Genomic DNA, 15,839 nt, shown 5'->3' with positions numbered 1-15,839 from the left:
GCACCGAGGCGACCTCAGCACCGAGGAGGTCTCAGTACCTAGGAGGTCTCAGCACCGAGGTAACCTCAGTATCGACGAGTCTCAGTACCTAGGAGATCTCCGTGCCTAGGAGACCTCAGTACCTAGGAGGTCACAGCACTGAGGTAACCTCAGCACCGAGGAGGTCTCAGTACCTAGAAGGTCTCAGGACCTAGGAGGTCTCAGCACCGAGGAGGTCTCAGTACCTAGGGGACCTCAGTACCGACGAGGTCTCAGTACCTAGGAGATCTCAGTGCCTAGGAGACCTCAGTACTTAGCAGGTCAAACTGAGAGACGAAACGTAGAAGGGAGGTTGTCACGGGCTGGGGGAGGCAGAGTGGAGAGCTGTTCATGGAAAGATGCGAACGTTCTGCAGACAGACGGTGGTGCCGAGCGCACCACGCCAATGTGCTCAGTCCCACCGAACTGCGCCCTGAAGACGGCCAGCATGGCCAACTCCGTGTTTCGTATACGGCACCACAGGAGGAAACAGCCGTCGGAAGAGAGGGAAGGAGAGGAGCGAGCGCGCCGCGCCGGCCCCGCCCCGCCGTGCAGCCCCGTCCAGGCCCCGCAGCTCGCGCAGGGTCGGGCGTCCCCGGGGCCGGGCTGGGCCGCTGCAGGAACGGGGTTGGGCCAAGGCAGCCGCGGGTGGCAGCAGCAAGCGCAGTGCGGCCGGGCCGGGCTCCGTGGGCCCCTTCGCCGCCCTCTCGGTCCGCACAAGGGCCCCGCTCCGGGCTCCGGGGACGCGGCTGGGGTCCGGGGGCCGCGAGCCTCCCGGCTCCTCAGCCTGGCGGGCCGGGCGCTGGCTGGGGCAGCAGGTGCGCGTCAAGGGCCGGGCTGGGCGCCGAGGCCCGCAGAGGGGCGCAGAAGACGGGCTGCGGCTCCGCGCAGAGGCCGCCAGGGGGCCGCGGTGCGCCTCCCACCACCCTGCGGCCTCAGGGCAGGCGGACCCACGGCCCTCCACGCCCTCCCTCGCTCGCGTCCTGCCCCGCTGGGAACTCCGCGGGGTCGCGTCCATTCCGGGACAGGCCGCCGCAGCGCAGCAGCTCACCTCTGCTCTCTTCCCTCACTCAGCTCTTGGCCTTCAACAGCTTCGGCTCTTTTCGTCACCCCTGTTTACTCCTCGTTCCTCTCCGTCACTTTCCGTCATCTCCGATTAGGCTCGGCCTGCTTCAGCTCACCAGTTTGCCTTCCTCTTTGTCGCCTTCGGATAATTTCCGTGACGTTTCGTCAGTGTCCGTCAGTCCCCGTCCCTTTCCGTCAATTCTCGCCACTTTCCGTCGCTCTCCACCGCCCTTCAGCTCCGCTAGGCTCTTCTCCGTCAGGCGTCTACCTTCGTCACTCTCCGTCTCTCTCCGCCGCCCTTCAACTCCGCTCGGCTCTCTCCGTCAGACATCGTCTACCTTCGTCACTCTCCGTCGTTCTCCGTCGCTCTCCACCGCCTTCAACTCCCCTCGGCTCTTCTCCGTCAGACATCGTCTACTTCGTCACTCTCCGTCGCTCTCCGCCGCCTTCAGCTCCGCTCGGCTCTTCTCCGTCAGACATCGTCTACCTTCGTCATTCTCCGTCGCTCTCTGTTGCTCTCCGTCACTCTCCGTCGCTCTCCGCCGCCCTTCAACTGCTCTCGGTTCTTCTCCGTCAGACATCGTCTACCTTCGTCACTCTCCGTCGTTCTCCGTCACTCTCCATCGTTCTCCGTCACTCTCCGTCGTTCTCCGTCACTCTCTGTCCCTCTCCGTCACTCTCCGTCGGTCTTCTTCTCTCTCTATCGCTCTCCGTCACTCTCCGTCGCTCTCCGTCGTTCTCCGTCTCTCTCCGGCTGCTCCCTTCACCGCGCGCCGGCTGCAGAAAGCCTCACGGCGTTTGCCTGCTCTTAGCCCTTTTCGTCCCTCTCCGACGCTGCTGTCTCTGTGGGTCCCGGGTGATTCTGCTCGGCCCGTGACTCTGTCTTCCTCCCTTCGCTCCTGGGAGAGTGGCCTGATCCCTCCCGAGACGCCTCTCCCCGCTACCCGCCTGACTGATGGTGGGGAGCGGGGGTCTGGGGGCGGCCCCGAGGGGAGGAGCGGGGGTCTGGGGGCGGTCCCGAGGGGAGGAGCGGGGGTCTGGGGGCGGTCCCGAGGGGAGGAGCGGGGTTCTGGGGGCGGTCCCGAGGGGAGGAGCGGGGGTCTGGGGGCGGTCCCGAGGGGAGGAACGGGGGTCTGGGGGCGGTCCCGAGGGGAGGAACGGGGGTCTGGGGGTGGTCCCGAGGGGAGGAGCGGAGGTCTGGGGGTGGTCCCGAGGGGAGGAGCGGGGATCTGGGGGTGGTCCTGTGGGGAGGAGCTGGGGTGGTTTGCATGGGGGTCTCCCTGTGGTCCGGAGGGTGGAGCAGGGGGTCTGGGGGTGGTACTTATGGGAGGGACAGGGCTGTTTCTCTTTTTGGTCTGTTCCCATCTGCTGAGCTGGGGTTCCTTGTGATCCGGACAGGTGGGGCAGAATGGGAGGGCCAAGGTGAGGGGAAGGAAGGAGTGGCGGCCTGGTCCCAAGGGGGCAGGAAAGGGGTTCGTGGTGCGGTTCTGACGTGTGACCCCATCCACAGGAGAAGGGACACTTCAGACTCTCCCGTTCCTGGCCATGGGCATGGCTCAGTAGCTGCCTTCCCTGGCTGTACTCGAGGCTCACTGGAGGAAACTTCTTTTCATTCTGGCAAAATTTTTAAGTCTTTTACAGATATCAGTGAGTTCAAAGCCGCCCGTGCGCAGCGTCTCACCCGCCACTCAGCAGTCTCAGCGCACACAGCCCCCGCCGCGCGCCAGAGTGCCACATGGCTGCGAGAGACCCCACTTAACCCGACGTAGTGCGCGGGGCGGGGCTTGCCGTGACGGCCACCACTCCTATTGGTCAGCGCGAACGGCAACGACCTGTGCGATAGGCTGTAGATGAAAAGGGCGGGCCTCCACTGCTCTGGGACGGGCGGGAGGGCGGTACAGAGGGAGATGGGCGGGAGGGGTGGGGCCGACATGCGGAAGGAGGCGGGCAAGGTGAGAAGCGCACTCACGGGTAAAAGGGGCGCGGCAGGCTTCCCGAAAGGGGCTGAGTATGGCCAGCAGCAGGATGTGGACAGTTGATAGGGGGAAGTGGGCAGGGGAGAAGTGGGGCGTGGCGAGAGGCGTGTCTATGCAGATAGCGTGGGGCCTGGTGAAGGGCGGGGCTGCGCAGGTGAAAAGAGGGGCTCCTGGAAGGGCGTGCTATGTTGCGTGGGGCTGTGCAAGTGATGGGGGGAGCTTAGTGAGGGGTGGCTCTTTGCAGGTCAGGAGTGTAGCCTAGTAGGCGGGGATGCAGGTGAGCTGGGCCTTGGGGATGGGGCTTGCAGGCCATGGGGGTGGAGCCAGTGGGGCGGGGCTGCAGGCAAGCTGCGCCTTGGGGGCAGGACTTGCATGCGAGAGGCGGGGCCTTGTGGGGGCAGGGCTGGCAAAAGAGGGTGGGGCTTGGTGATGGACCGGGCTGTTCCAGTGAGGGTAGTGGCCTTGTCGGGGGCTGCCGGAAGCTGGGCCAGGTGTACCTTGGTAATCCTCTCTGGCCTTGGTCATGTGGCTCAGGCTGTGCCCAGCAGGGAGGCCGGCCCGATCGAGCTGTGGTTTCTACCCTGAGAGCTAGGGTTCCTTTCCCCAGCGCGGGTTAAAGCACCGTGTGTCCACCTGTGCAGTGGCTGGTCCCAGTGTGCCCTGGAGGACAGAAACCCTGGGTCCTGCCGCTGGTCCGGGGCGTCTGCTTCCCCTTTCTGCAGTTCCTGGGAGGGTCTGTGTGTCCAGGGCGCTCTGATCCCTGCCTCAGGACCACGGGTGAGAGGTCAAGATCGCCCGCTTTGGAGCTGGCCCGGATCTTGGTTCTGTGGATCCTCGCTGTGTGGCTCTGGAGCAGTTCTGTCCTCAGGAGAGGGATCCTCACAGCTGCCTCTTGGGGCCCTGAGGAGAATTAATAGGATGACCGCCTAGGTAGCTGCTCGTGGCCCTGTGCGGAGCCAGTCCTGTGTCTCCACCAGTCCTTCCCTCTGTGCTCCCCCACACTGTCATATCGCCAGCCTTTATTTCCTTTTCCTTGGACTCAGGCAGCGAATACCCCGCTGGCCTTGGCAGCCCCTTCTGTAATCTGTCCTCAAATCACTTCCTGACGGACAGCCCTGACCAGCCATCGACGTGACCAAAACCCCACAAAATAGAACCCAGCTTTCCTATTAAGCTGTGCAGAGCTGTCCCAGCCCCACTTCCCACAGGCTGTCCTCATTGGCCGTGGGATCCGTGGTTCTCACCTGGGGCTGGGGGTGCCCCTGGCATCCAGTGGGGAGTGTTAGGGATGTCCCTCCAGGCCCAGTACAGTCCCCCAGCCGGTGGCCAGCAAACAGCAGCACCTAGCCTGATGTCCCTGTGGCTTCCGGTTCCCGAGGCCAGCTGTGCTTTGCTGCCTCTTCATCCTCTCAGACGGGTGCCCTCTCTCCACCTTCGCTGGTTAGCAGTGCTCCATCCATTAGAGCTCAAAGCACTGCCTCCGGCAGCGCAGCCCTTCTCCTGGCCCGGCGTCTGCCTGTGCCCCGCCGTCTGCGCCATGTCTTCGACGGCCCATCAGAGCGAGGCTCCCAGGGACGGAGTGGTTCCTGTTTGTGTCTCTGTCCCACCTTCTCTGGACCTGGCGCTGTGCCCTTTGTCGACAGAGGGCTTGGGTTGTCAGCAAAGCAGACAATCTATATGGCTCTAAATGGCTGTGAACATGCTTGATTGGGTTATTTTAAAAATAATTGGATATGTAAACATTTGAGTGTGACACAGGTGGATTTTTGGGTGAATGGTCTTGTTCTTCAGGGAATAACCACAGGCCCATCCACAAGGACATTTCTGGATGATTTATGGAACGCTGTTCTACCTGGTTCATTTTGAACGTTATCTCAGCCTGAGAGGTAGCTCAGCATGTGACGAAGATCACTGGTTTGAATCCTAATCTGCTCCTTAAGAGCTGCACCTTCCATGCCTCCATTTCTTCCTTGGTTAGGTAGGAAAGGTATGAGCTACCTCAGAGTTGTGAGTGAGGCCTGCATCGAGTGACCACATTAAAGTGCCAAGAACTGCACCCGGAGGGTTGATATTTAAAGACCTTTAAACATTCCGATGCTTCCTTTTAGTACCCGGTAAAACAGCAAAGTTATTACAGATGCAGATGCAGACCCTCGGTGAGGTGGGGGGGCTGATGGCAGGAGGTGGATCACCGACCCTGGAACGAGGGCGTGGTGTGTTCGAGGCTGAACGAAGTGTATGTCATGCGTGTACCACGGAGGTCCCTCTCGTGAAGTCCTGGAAGGGTCCATGTGGCTGAGCCGTGCGGTCTGTCCGTGACGTCCGGCAAGAACAGAGCGTTCGGGTGCAGCCTTGCTCTTGTGTGCACGGCCCTCAATGGTCACAAAAGTCTGAGGCTTAAAGCAGGCTTGGGGTTTCCTTACACCTCCTGGACATCTAATTTGCCTGGCAAACATGTTTTTCTTGGGTGTAAAGGTGAAGGAGTGGGTGACTGTGGTGAAAGTGTACTAATTACTGCACTTCTGGGTCAGTGGTGCTTGGTTGAAGACACTGTCTGCCCTGGGTGGACATCTCTGGGGTGGTGAGAACCAGTGGCTGGATGTCATGGGGTTGCCAAGAAGATGCCAGCTTTTTCCTTTTTCCTCAGTAACAACACCCTACTTCGGCCTCCTCTGGTCAGGGGCCGCGCCCTTGAGCTGGGCAACTCCGGGTCCTCACACTCGGGCTCAGGGCGGGTGCTGGGTGCAGAGAGAAGGAGAAGGGCGGCGGTTTGAGCCCAACTGCGTTGGCTTCATCTTCTGCCTCTTGTTCCTAAATACATTTGCAAAGTTTTCCCGAAGAAAACTCAGAAAGGAATTTTAATGACTGGAATCTGTGAATTCCATGGAAGCCAAGTCTGTCCACCTGTTTCACCCACCTCACTTCTCCCCATTGGGGCGGATTTTGGCAGCGTTCATAGGGGCAGGGACGCAAGGGGTGGTGGCCAACCCTCAGCCCTGCGTCCCTCCCTTCCTCCCCTCAGCGCCAGAGCATTTCGGTGTCATCCCCTTCCCTGCAGGCGTCCTCATGAAAACCAAGTGAGGCTGGAGGGAGACGCCTGTGCCCGCTCCTGTGACCTTCCCGGCCAGCCCGGCTGCAGCGGCCCCTCGGCAGGCATCTGTCTGGTGCTGCCTTCGTGCCCCTCCCGTCACCTGACGCTCCTGCTCCTGAATCTTCACGCGTGTGCTCCGTGCAGCCACCTCACGGGCTCCCTGGGAACAGAGACAGGGTCTCACGCCGGTCAGAATGCTCTTCTCTGTCCACTGAATAGTCCAACACGGAATCATTCCTCTGTGATTATTGATGCTTTGTTATGTAGAACCGGAATGAAGAAAAAGTGAATTTAGACATTACAGCCATCAGGTTGAAGCTAGGTAATTGCATTAGGGAATTAAATGAGAGCATTTGAGCTTGTCAAGTTCTAATTCCACATCTTCGTATCCCCAGCACCCCATAGCCAGTGTCTAACACAGCTCTTGGTCTAGGAATTTCTTGATAAATGCTTATTGAATTGAACTGGACTGAGCTTAACATTCCCACCTAGAGTTAGAAGTCAGTCCCTGAGCAAATTGCATTGAGAACGTGAGTTTGACGTTACTGTGGTAAGGGGTATCCTACATGTCATAATTCCTAGTCAATATCGGGTATTTGGTCAAATAGATTCAAGTATAGAGAGGCATTGGCCCATCTGGCGAAAGGGCAAGGCACGGTGCTTTAGGTCCAGGTCCCCAATATCAACTATGAAAATAAAACGTTGTCAACTCCAATTACAGCCCTGTCCTCAGCTGGTCACTGTTTATACTAACAATTATAAACAGCTTGAACTTGCTGTCCTGAGAGTCAACACACCCTCCATTCTCTCTACAGTGTAGCTGCCTTGGTGGATGGAACATGCCCCTCCTCCCTCCCTCTCCCCTCCTCTCTCCCTCCTCCTTCCCTCCCCCCTGCTCTCTCCCTCCCTCCCCCTCGTCCTTCCTGTCTTCTCTCACCTTTCTCCCCCCACCTTCTCTCCTGGGTGAGGCATAGAAGAGAAGAGACCTCCGGAATCTTCTGCTTCATCCAAGCAGCTTGGGGGCAGCATCAACAACTGCAATTTGGCTGCCCCCGCAGGTGCCTCAGGGCAGCCTTTCTAATGGGAATCCTGGAATCATGTCTTTCCTTAATGTGTCCTAAAGGCTGGAAGATATGAAGTGAAACAATGCTCCATGCTCAGTCCTGTGATTGTGTATTTATTGGACTTACTTTGAAATTAAACTAAATGATACCCAAGGTAGAGCATTAAAAAAAAGAAAAAACAGGCTATGGTGTTTGAACAAACAAAACCATTTGGTTTGTTGGTTTGTTCTTAGACCTTCACAGGCTCCTAGGTCACACGTTTCAGTTTCTCAGTGAGTGACATTCTCTCCAGAAGCCGTGTCAGCCTCTTGTTTGATGATGTCAGCCACAGTAGAAAGAAGCACTCCGTAGGCCCCGTGCTCAGCACCTTGGCGTGAGCTCCTGCCATCTTCTGTTCATGCTCATCACAGCTCTGTGCAGTGGGCATCCTCCTGATCCCTGTGGGAGGATGGAGGATGGAGGTGGAAGGGTGAGTGACGGCAGGACCACGAGGGGTCTCTCCCGACGTAGGAGCACAGAAGAACGTGCTCCAAGCGACACGTGGCACATCTCCTTACAAAATGAATCTATCATAGCGGCTGTTTTCAGAGGCTTTCCCAAACACAGTGTGATCTAGAACAAATTGTGAAGCCCATGAGCCTGGTGAAGCTTTCATTATGAGCACCTGCTGTATACCTCCTTGAGCTGAGGAGATCAAGAGCTCATGGCCAAGAGGGGACCAGGCCCACCCACAAACACTGTTGATGTGCGGCCCTGAGCTGCGGCAGGGATGTGGCAACACAGAAAGGAACCAGGTGATGGGCTCCCAGCAATCTGGGGGCCACGGAGACTGTTTGAGTGAGGGGGGGGTGGGCTAGGGCTATCCCTGGTGGTAGGATTCACAGGTGTTGGGCTCCTGGGCTGCATCTGCTCAGTCACCTCCTGGCACTCAAGTGCCTCAGTTCATTGTCCTCATGCCAGTGGTGGGGCAGCCCTAATGCACAGGTCTGAAAAATGCTCAGGTGTACTTGCAGTGTGTGAGAGGAAGGAGGCTGGCAAAGGTGGGTGTGGCCATCTCGCCAGGTGTGGGTCTCTTCTCCAACGAGGCCTGGGAGCGGGAGAAAGCCGTGTCCTTCTACTGGGTGAGCTGGCCTGTGGGTGGGCCTCAGGGGGGCACCTGGAGGGCTGAGGCACAGGTGTGGCAGGGCAGAGGCCTCCCACCTGGAGGCAGGGCCACCCATGCACATGCTTCGTTTCCCAGTGGTCTCACCAGGAATGATATTGACCGTGTCCTGACCTGGGACAAACGATTGAGGCCTGGACGTGGCAATGGCCCTATCCTTGCCTAGTGGTCTCACCGGGAATGATATTGACTCTGCCCCTGCCCGGGACAAACGCTCGGGTCTGGACATGACAGTGGCTCTACCCTTGCACCTGATGATCTCAAGCAACCATGAGTGGGAAGTCCTGTCCCCATCTTCCAGATGAGGAAGCTGAGGCTCAGAGAAGCACAGGGGCATGTCAGTGGGAGGCCCAGGGCCAGGGCCAGGGCCAGGACCCAAGTCTGCCAGCACCCCGAAGCGGGGATGGCTTCTCCCTTCCTCTGATCTCACGGTGTGGCTCAGCCCTGGCACAGATAAATGTGTTTTTAGAGCAGAAAGGAGTGCTGGCTCCCCCCAGTCAGACCCCCGGTGCCCAGGTGGGAGAGGCTGGTCTGAGGCTGCCGGGTGTAGCTAGATGGGCCTCAGGTGACTCTTCAACCCAACTTGGGTGTCTGAACCGTGCGTTATCCCAGAGCACAGAGCTCTGCGGAGGTGCAGGGGTAACTGGGGTGTGGGATGCTCCAAGCACATGTTTGAGCTCTGAGGAAGGCGCTGGGCAAGGTGGGTGCTGCGGAAAACCTGACTGCACCTGCCTGTGTGGTAGGACCGGGCCCTGCCCCTGGCAGTGACTATGGGCAACCGCAAGGCAGAGCTGCAGCTGCAGCTGTGCAACAAGCTGGTGGCACTGCTGGCCACGCTGAAGGAGCCCCAGGAGGGCTTGGAGGTTGCCCACATGGCCCTAGCACTCAGCATCACTCTGGGTAAGTCCCCTGAGCCCCCGCCCTGCCAGGATCGACACTTTGCCAGAGCCCAGCCTCCAGGTCTGTAGGGCAGGAGCTGAAAGAGCTGCTGGATTTTCCTGGTCTCCTGTCCAGGCAGGCAGATCTGCCTAGCTGACTTCCCCGTCCGGCCGTGCGGCACAGCCCGAGGTCTCTCACGCAGTGCTGAGCTGTGCTTCCTCTGTCTCTTCCCGCTGCTGACCACAAGGGCCACCCAGTGTGCCCTCTGCCTTCCAGACATGCCAGGCATCTCGGTCCCTGTATGTGCCAGGCTGAGTGGCACATTCCCTTTGTCTTGTGCCCGTCCCACCCTCATCAACCCCCCGGCTCTCTGGCTGATGAAATCCCAGTTCCCCTTCCAGCAGCCTGCCCCTTAAGGCCGGGCATCCCCTGGTGCTGTGCCAGGTCGTCTGTCCTCCTCCAGAGACAGGGAACCCTGGGCGGGCCGCATGCCCCAACACCTTGTGCCTTGGGGCCCAGTACACAGTAGGTGTGCAGCTATGTGGGAATGTATTGAATGCAGGCTCCACAGCACTCGCCCTGAAAAGGGGAGGACATCAGAGACAGCCTAGGTGGGTTTGTGCATCTGTAGGGGGACCTGGAGCTCAGGCATGCGGTGAGTCCCCAAGGTAAGGGGCTCTGATCGTGACACACCCAGGAGGAGTTGGATGTCACGTCTGTGGGCTGCATGGAGCCAGGGTTCCCGGGAGCACCTGGACTGCATGGGTTTTGGGCTCCCCTGGTTAAAACCAGTGAGCAAAGGCAGGTGGCTATGTGTAGGCAGAGCTGGGCCATCCAAGTTCGACTTTGCCAAAGCCTCACAGTAGACAGGGGCAGGCCTTATTAGTTCTGCTTTGCAGATGGGAAAGTGAGTCTGGGAACCCGGCAGGGACTGGCCAGAGCTGCCCAGGTGACCACAGGTGCCTGGAGGCAAGCCAGGTGCTGCCGGGGTCTGCATACCTGCTCCTGAGGGGCCTGTGCCCTGACTGCCCCAGGGAGCCACGTCCTCACACCTGCCCCTTTGGCCTGCACCCTAGGGGACCGGCTGAATGAGCACGTGGCCTACCACCTGCTGGCCACCCTGCACCACCTGCTGGACCATGGCAAGCTGGCAGAGCACTTCTACCTCAAGGCCCTGTAGCTCTGCAACTCGCCTCTGGAGTTCGACGAGGAGACCCTCTACTACGTGAACGTGAACTGGTAGTAGAGCTGGGACTGGCAAACTCAGACCTGGGGTGTCTCCACCCCTCTGCCCAGCAGGCACCCGCCCCTCCTCAGCATCGCACTGGCACCACGTCAGTACTCCTTATGGGCTGAGGGGCCAGGGCGCTCCAGTCCAGGGACCGAGATCTTGGCCTTAGAACAACATGAGGAGCTGGGGCAGCCCTAAGACCCCGCCCCGTATCCCTCACCACAGGCCTGGGGCTGCCCGGGAGGCCCCCGCCCAGTGCTGGCGACACCTGGTGGTCAGAAGCGGTCCCTGTGACTTCCCAAGTCCCAGCCAGACCAGGGAGGTGCCAGGTGTCAGGCCCAGAGGGACGCTGCTCACCGCTCAGGGGCTCGCCTGGGACCCAGGGGACGGGCCTCCCAGAAGTGGGCCTTTATCTCTCTTGGTCAAGCCTGCCACCCACTCCGCCTGCCCAAGAGGAATGAAAGGGCCGAGTAGTACCTGAGAGGCCAAAGTCCATGGTTAGGGTCAAGGGGCAGAGGCCTCCTTCACCTCCTTCTCGTGCACAGCCCTCTGGGCCTCATACTGTCAGCCCAGGCCAGCTTCCCAAAGGGAGGCCCCCTCGGAATTCCCCAAGGGCGGCTGTCTTTCCAAGGCCACACCCTCCTCCTTGTATAGGAGGCTCTGGACTGAGGGCCCAGAGGAGTGGGAGAGAAAGTTGGGCTGGATGGCGCCTGAAAGCTTGCCGATTGCCTCTAAAATGCGGTCCCCTTTAGTCTACACGTGAGAGTGAGCCCTGGAATAGGGTGGATTAGGTGTGTCCTGGCTCAGCCTGCCACTCACTAGCTGCTGCACATACAGGCACATGCAAATGCACACAGACACAGGCACATACAGGCACACACACACACACGGGCACACAAGCAAACACACAGGCGCACACACACAGGCATAGGTGCACACACAACCACATACACAGGTACACATGCACACGCACAGGTACATGCAGAGACATGCTTTGGCGGGCTCCTTCCTGTTTAGTTAGGATGCCCCCACCCCTTCAGGACGCCCTTGCCTCCCACCCCCAGCTGAGTCAGGGGCCTCCTGGGCCCTCGACAGGCTCCTGGATTTCCCTCTGCCACAGCCCGGGCCACCTTTGTGGTCAGTGTTCAGTCCCAGGTCCCTCAGACTGGGAGCAAGGATATTAGGCTCAGCCATGCACCCAGCACAGAGTCCAGTGTTCGGCTGGGCCAGGGGGCATTGGATGAGCAGTGGCGGTGACTCGGGGTCTTCTCACGCCCCTGCTCCGTGTGTGGGGCGGGGCAGTGAGGGAATGGACTGCTGTATCTTGGACTTTGTCCTTGGCCCTGGGAGCCATCTTGAGACGGTAAAGAGGGACAGGCCAGGCCTGGGTCTTAGAGAGGTCCCTTGGGTGTCCCCCATGTGGAGTAGGCACCTGGGGAGAAGCCGGGGTGGAGATGGGAGGGTCAAGGTGGAGGTCTGGGAGGCAGCATCCAACCCAGGGATGGTGAGTTTGAGCCAAAGATGCGTTGAAAATGGGAGTGGATGTCTGGGGAGTCACACTCCGTCAATATTTCTGGGAACATTGCCAGGGAGGACACCTGTGAGATGGTTTTGTGCCTGGCCTGGCCCGTGGAGGGCCTGGAAATGGTCAGCATGGACAGGGGCCAGAGGGGAGCCTGGGTCACTCAACACTGTGCCCCTGCTGTGGCTTGGAGCCACAGGTCCTGGATGGAACTCTCAGAGCAGGCACGATCTGCCCTGACCTCAGCCCATGGGGAAAGCAGCCACTGCCTGCAGACAGGGTGGGACTGGAGCAAGAGGCTTGAGGTGAGTGGAGCATAGGGATAGTCAGGAAGGCTTCCAGGGATTCAGGGTTGTCCCCACCTCCTGCAGCTGAGACCATAGCAGTGTCACAGGCTTCGGGGCTCATGGGGTGAGCCAGCATTGGCTGGACATGTGGAATGACCTGGAGACAGGAACAGCCTCTGGGAAGACAAGCTCAGAGTCCCGCTTTTGCTGAGCATGGCCTGTCCCCTTCGGGACCCGTTTGATGCAGCCGGGTACTACCAGCTGGCATTGGCAGCCGCCGTGGACCTGGGCAACAAGAAGGGCACAGCTGAAGACCTACACGTGGCCCGCCACCATCTCCCACAACTTCCTCCTGGACCGCGAGAAGTCGCTCTTCTTCTACCAGAAGGCCAGGACCTTCACCACAGTGCTCAACGTCTGCAGGGTTAACCTGCCTCCTCTGCCACTCTGCGGGTGGGACCACTGGTTGGCCCCAGCCACCCTCGCTGAGGACAGCATCCGAGGGAGTGGGTTTTGTGCAAGCAGGATGGTCTCCTGCCTCTCCTGGTGTCTCCCGTGTCTCGTTTTGTGGGAAATGGAGGCATGAAAGCAGGGTTCAAATAGCAATAAACGGTTTTTTGCAATAACATACTGAAGTCCCCAGGGCATCCTTCCCTGTGTGCTTCCTGGGCTGTGTCTATGGGCCAGCTCCTTCCCTGGTGACAGCCCTCTGATCTTGGGGATCAGAAGGACCCTGAATCCAACAGACCTGGCCAGGTCACCATGAGCCTCGGTTTCCTTGGTGGCCAGAGGAGAGATGGTGGTGGAACTCCCTGGGCAGCTCCCTGCTCTCCCTGCTCAGAGCTTTTGCTGTAGGTCTCGTGCCACCCTTGCCTTTATCCTTCAGGCCACTGTGCCCAGATGTGGGGACTGCTAGTGCCTCTGTTCGCCATTGAAGAAACAGAGGCACAGAGAGATTAGGTGTCTGGCCCACCGTCACACAGCAGGTAGGGGCAGAGACACAGAGCCCAGTACACTGACCACCACACCACCCTGCCAGCTTGCTGCCAGGAAGGTGTCCCCCCATTAGGACCCAAGGTCAGCTCCTGGACCTCTTTTGTGGTGTCAGGAGAGCCACAGGCCAGTGAGGGTGACCCCGGAGATCCCTCACTCAGTGTCCTCTGCTCCCAGACTTGGTTGGGCCGAGCCTGGCCAGTCCCACCTCTGGCCACCAGTCAGCCCTGCGGGAAGTGAGATGCAGGGATCTCCGCCTGTGTAGACGCTGCTACCCAGTATTGAAAGGCTTATCTGGGCTGCCCCCTATGCTGTCCCCACAGGCCCCCTCCCCTTCCGGCCCCGAGGCCTCATCCCAGTGCCTGGAATCTCTTGGCCCCAGGGAACACAGCTCACACGGCCTTTTTGCCAGTTTACGGCAAGCAAACCGAGGTTCAGAGACTATGGATGTTCCACGTGATTCTCACATACACTGCACTCTCCCAGGCCCCTCTTTTAAACACTTTAAATGAGGTGACATTCACGTCACATGCAATTAACTATTTCAGCGTGAATAATGTGGTGGCATTTGTGCATTCACAGTCCTGTGCAACCACTCACGCCATGTAGTTTCAAAACGTGTTCATCTCCCCAGAAGAAACCTGCCATCCTCACTAAGCTGTTACCCCTCCTTGGTATCCCCCAAGCCCCTCGTTTAATGGAAGGGGAAACTGAGGCCCGAAGAGAGACTTGCCAGTGGGTGGAGCTCTGATAATAAGGAATCAGGCACCCATCTGCTGCTTCAGTCCTGGGTTGGTTTTCCACCCAGCAGAGGTGACAGAGTCAGGACGTTCTGGGATCCCTTGCTTGCAGCCAGAGCCCTGCCCCGAGCTTCCCCACCAGGGGGCAGCAGAGAGCTTTCCAGAACCGGCCGCGGGGCTGGTGGGAAGCAGCAGGTCAGAGCTGCTGACAAACCTCACGTGGACCCCAGATCGCTGTCTCTGTGGCTTGGGCTTGGGAATTGGAGAGGCCGCCGCATGATTGGAAACGTGAAGACAGCACGGCCTGGCTGGAGGAGCGGGAAGTGCCGTCACGTTTACTGAGGACACAGATCTCCTGCCCGCTGGGCCGGGCATGCAGCCACTCTTCTTGGGGTGGGGTCCGCAGATCCGGGTTGCTCTCGGCCCCCGACCTGCCTCAGAGTCCGGGGGGCTTTGGAACTGTGCCTCCCCATCTCCACCCACCCTGGCTGGTGCCATGAGGGGACTGGATCCTGGGATCCTGTTCCTCTTGGGCAGCAGAGACTGGGGGACCAGAGGAGATGATGGGTCTTCAAGCCCCCACATTCAAACCCCAGCCCACCACGCACAGTCTGGGTGTTTGTGGTGAGGGAGTTGATGTCTCTGAGCCCCAGTTTTGTCACCACTAAAATGAGGCCGACATACTGGGGCAGAGTGCCAGCCCCAGGGCTAACAAAGGCCTGTTTCCTACTGACACTACTTCTTACTCCTAGGAACAGCTCCAACCACCACACACTAGGGAACACTCAACCCAGGCCAAACTTGTCATAGGCACGTGAGCCAGAGCGACTCCATCTTGAATGGGGGCTGGGTAAAGGGAGGCTGAGACCTGCTGGGCCGCATTCCCAGGAGGCTAGGCATTCTTAGTCACAGGATGAGATAGGAGGTCGGCACAAGATACAGCTCATAAAGACCTTGTTGATAAAGGAGGTTGCAGTAAAGAAGCCGGCCAAAGCCCACCAAACCCAAGATGGCCACGAGAGTGACCTCTGATTGTCCTCACGGCTCATTATGTGCCAATTATAATGCATTAGCTGCTACAAGACACTACCACCAGCGCCACGACAGTTTACAGATGCCATGGCAACATCTGGAGGTTCCCTACATGGTCTCAGAAGAGAGGGCAGAAACTCTCAGTTTCGGGAATTGCCCACTCCTTTCCTGGAACACTCATGAATAGTCCAACCCTCGTTTAGCGTATGATCAAGAAATAACCATGAAAATGGGCAACCAGCAGCCTTTGGGGCCACTCTGCCTATGGAGCAGCCATTCTTTTTTTTTTTTTTTTTTGAGATGGAGTCTCGCTCTGTTGGCCGAACTGGAATGCAGTGGCGTGATCTTGGCTCACTACAACCTCCATCTCCTGGGTTCAAGCGATTCTCCTGCCTCAGCCTTCCTAGTAGCTGGGATTACAGGCACCTGCCACCACGCCAAGTTAATTTTTTGTATTTTAGTGGAGACAGGGTTTTGCCATGTTGGACCAGGCTGGTCTCGAACTTCTCACCTCAGGTTATCCACCTGCCTCGGCATCCCAAAGTTATAGGATTACAGGAGTGAGCCACTGCGCCCAGCCCGAGTAGCCATTCTTTTATTCCTTTTCTTTCCTAATAAACTTGCTTTCACTTTATGGACTCGCCTCGAATTCTTTCTTCTTTGAGATCCAAGAAACCTCTCTTAGGGTCTGGATTGTTCCGGAACCCCTTTCCAGTAACAAACTTGCTTAACCTCTCAGACCCTTCCTCTCTTCATCTGTAACCAAAGACAAAGCCTCC

At 58.7% G+C, this 15,839-nt stretch overlaps 1 protein-coding gene and 1 long non-coding RNA gene across 4 annotated transcripts; both read left to right on the top strand.

Moving 5' to 3' along the window:
* The first annotated feature begins 2,026 nt into the window (after window positions 1–2,026).
* Window positions 2,027–7,377, top strand: LOC117090874. 2 transcript variants are annotated; one of them, XR_004440147.1, is made up of 2 exons: window positions 2,027–2,041; window positions 6,118–7,377. It is a non-coding gene; the product is annotated as an uncharacterized LOC117090874 (long non-coding RNA). The 2 variants fall into 2 exon arrangements; XR_004440146.1 differs by lacking the exon at window positions 2,027–2,041 and adding an exon at window positions 2,993–3,035.
* Window positions 7,378–7,912: 535 nt separating this feature from the next.
* On the top strand, window positions 7,913–12,812 carry LOC117090859 (SH3 domain and tetratricopeptide repeat-containing protein 1-like). 2 transcript variants are annotated; one of them, XM_033223482.1, is made up of 3 exons: window positions 7,913–8,335; window positions 9,120–9,276; window positions 10,332–10,456. In XM_033223482.1, the coding sequence occupies exons 2-3, from the start codon at window positions 9,147–9,149 to the stop codon at window positions 10,433–10,435; spliced, it is 234 nt and encodes a 77-aa protein (XP_033079373.1). In that variant the 5' UTR covers window positions 7,913–8,335; window positions 9,120–9,146; the 3' UTR covers window positions 10,436–10,456. The 2 variants fall into 2 exon arrangements, 1 of the variants encoding a protein (XP_033079373.1); XR_004440144.1 differs by lacking the exons at window positions 7,913–8,335; window positions 10,332–10,456 and adding an exon at window positions 12,380–12,812 and having other exon boundaries at window positions 8,829–9,276.
* Window positions 12,813–15,839: the final 3,027 nt, after the last annotated feature.

Source organism: Trachypithecus francoisi, unplaced genomic scaffold (genome assembly GCF_009764315.1).
Source record: "Trachypithecus francoisi isolate TF-2019V2 unplaced genomic scaffold, Tfra_2.0 Contig01126, whole genome shotgun sequence".
Classification (NCBI taxonomy): domain Eukaryota; kingdom Metazoa; phylum Chordata; class Mammalia; order Primates; family Cercopithecidae; genus Trachypithecus; species Trachypithecus francoisi.
The sequence above is the reverse complement of the archived record's forward strand: the minus strand, read 5'-3'. Positions and strand labels throughout refer to the sequence as shown.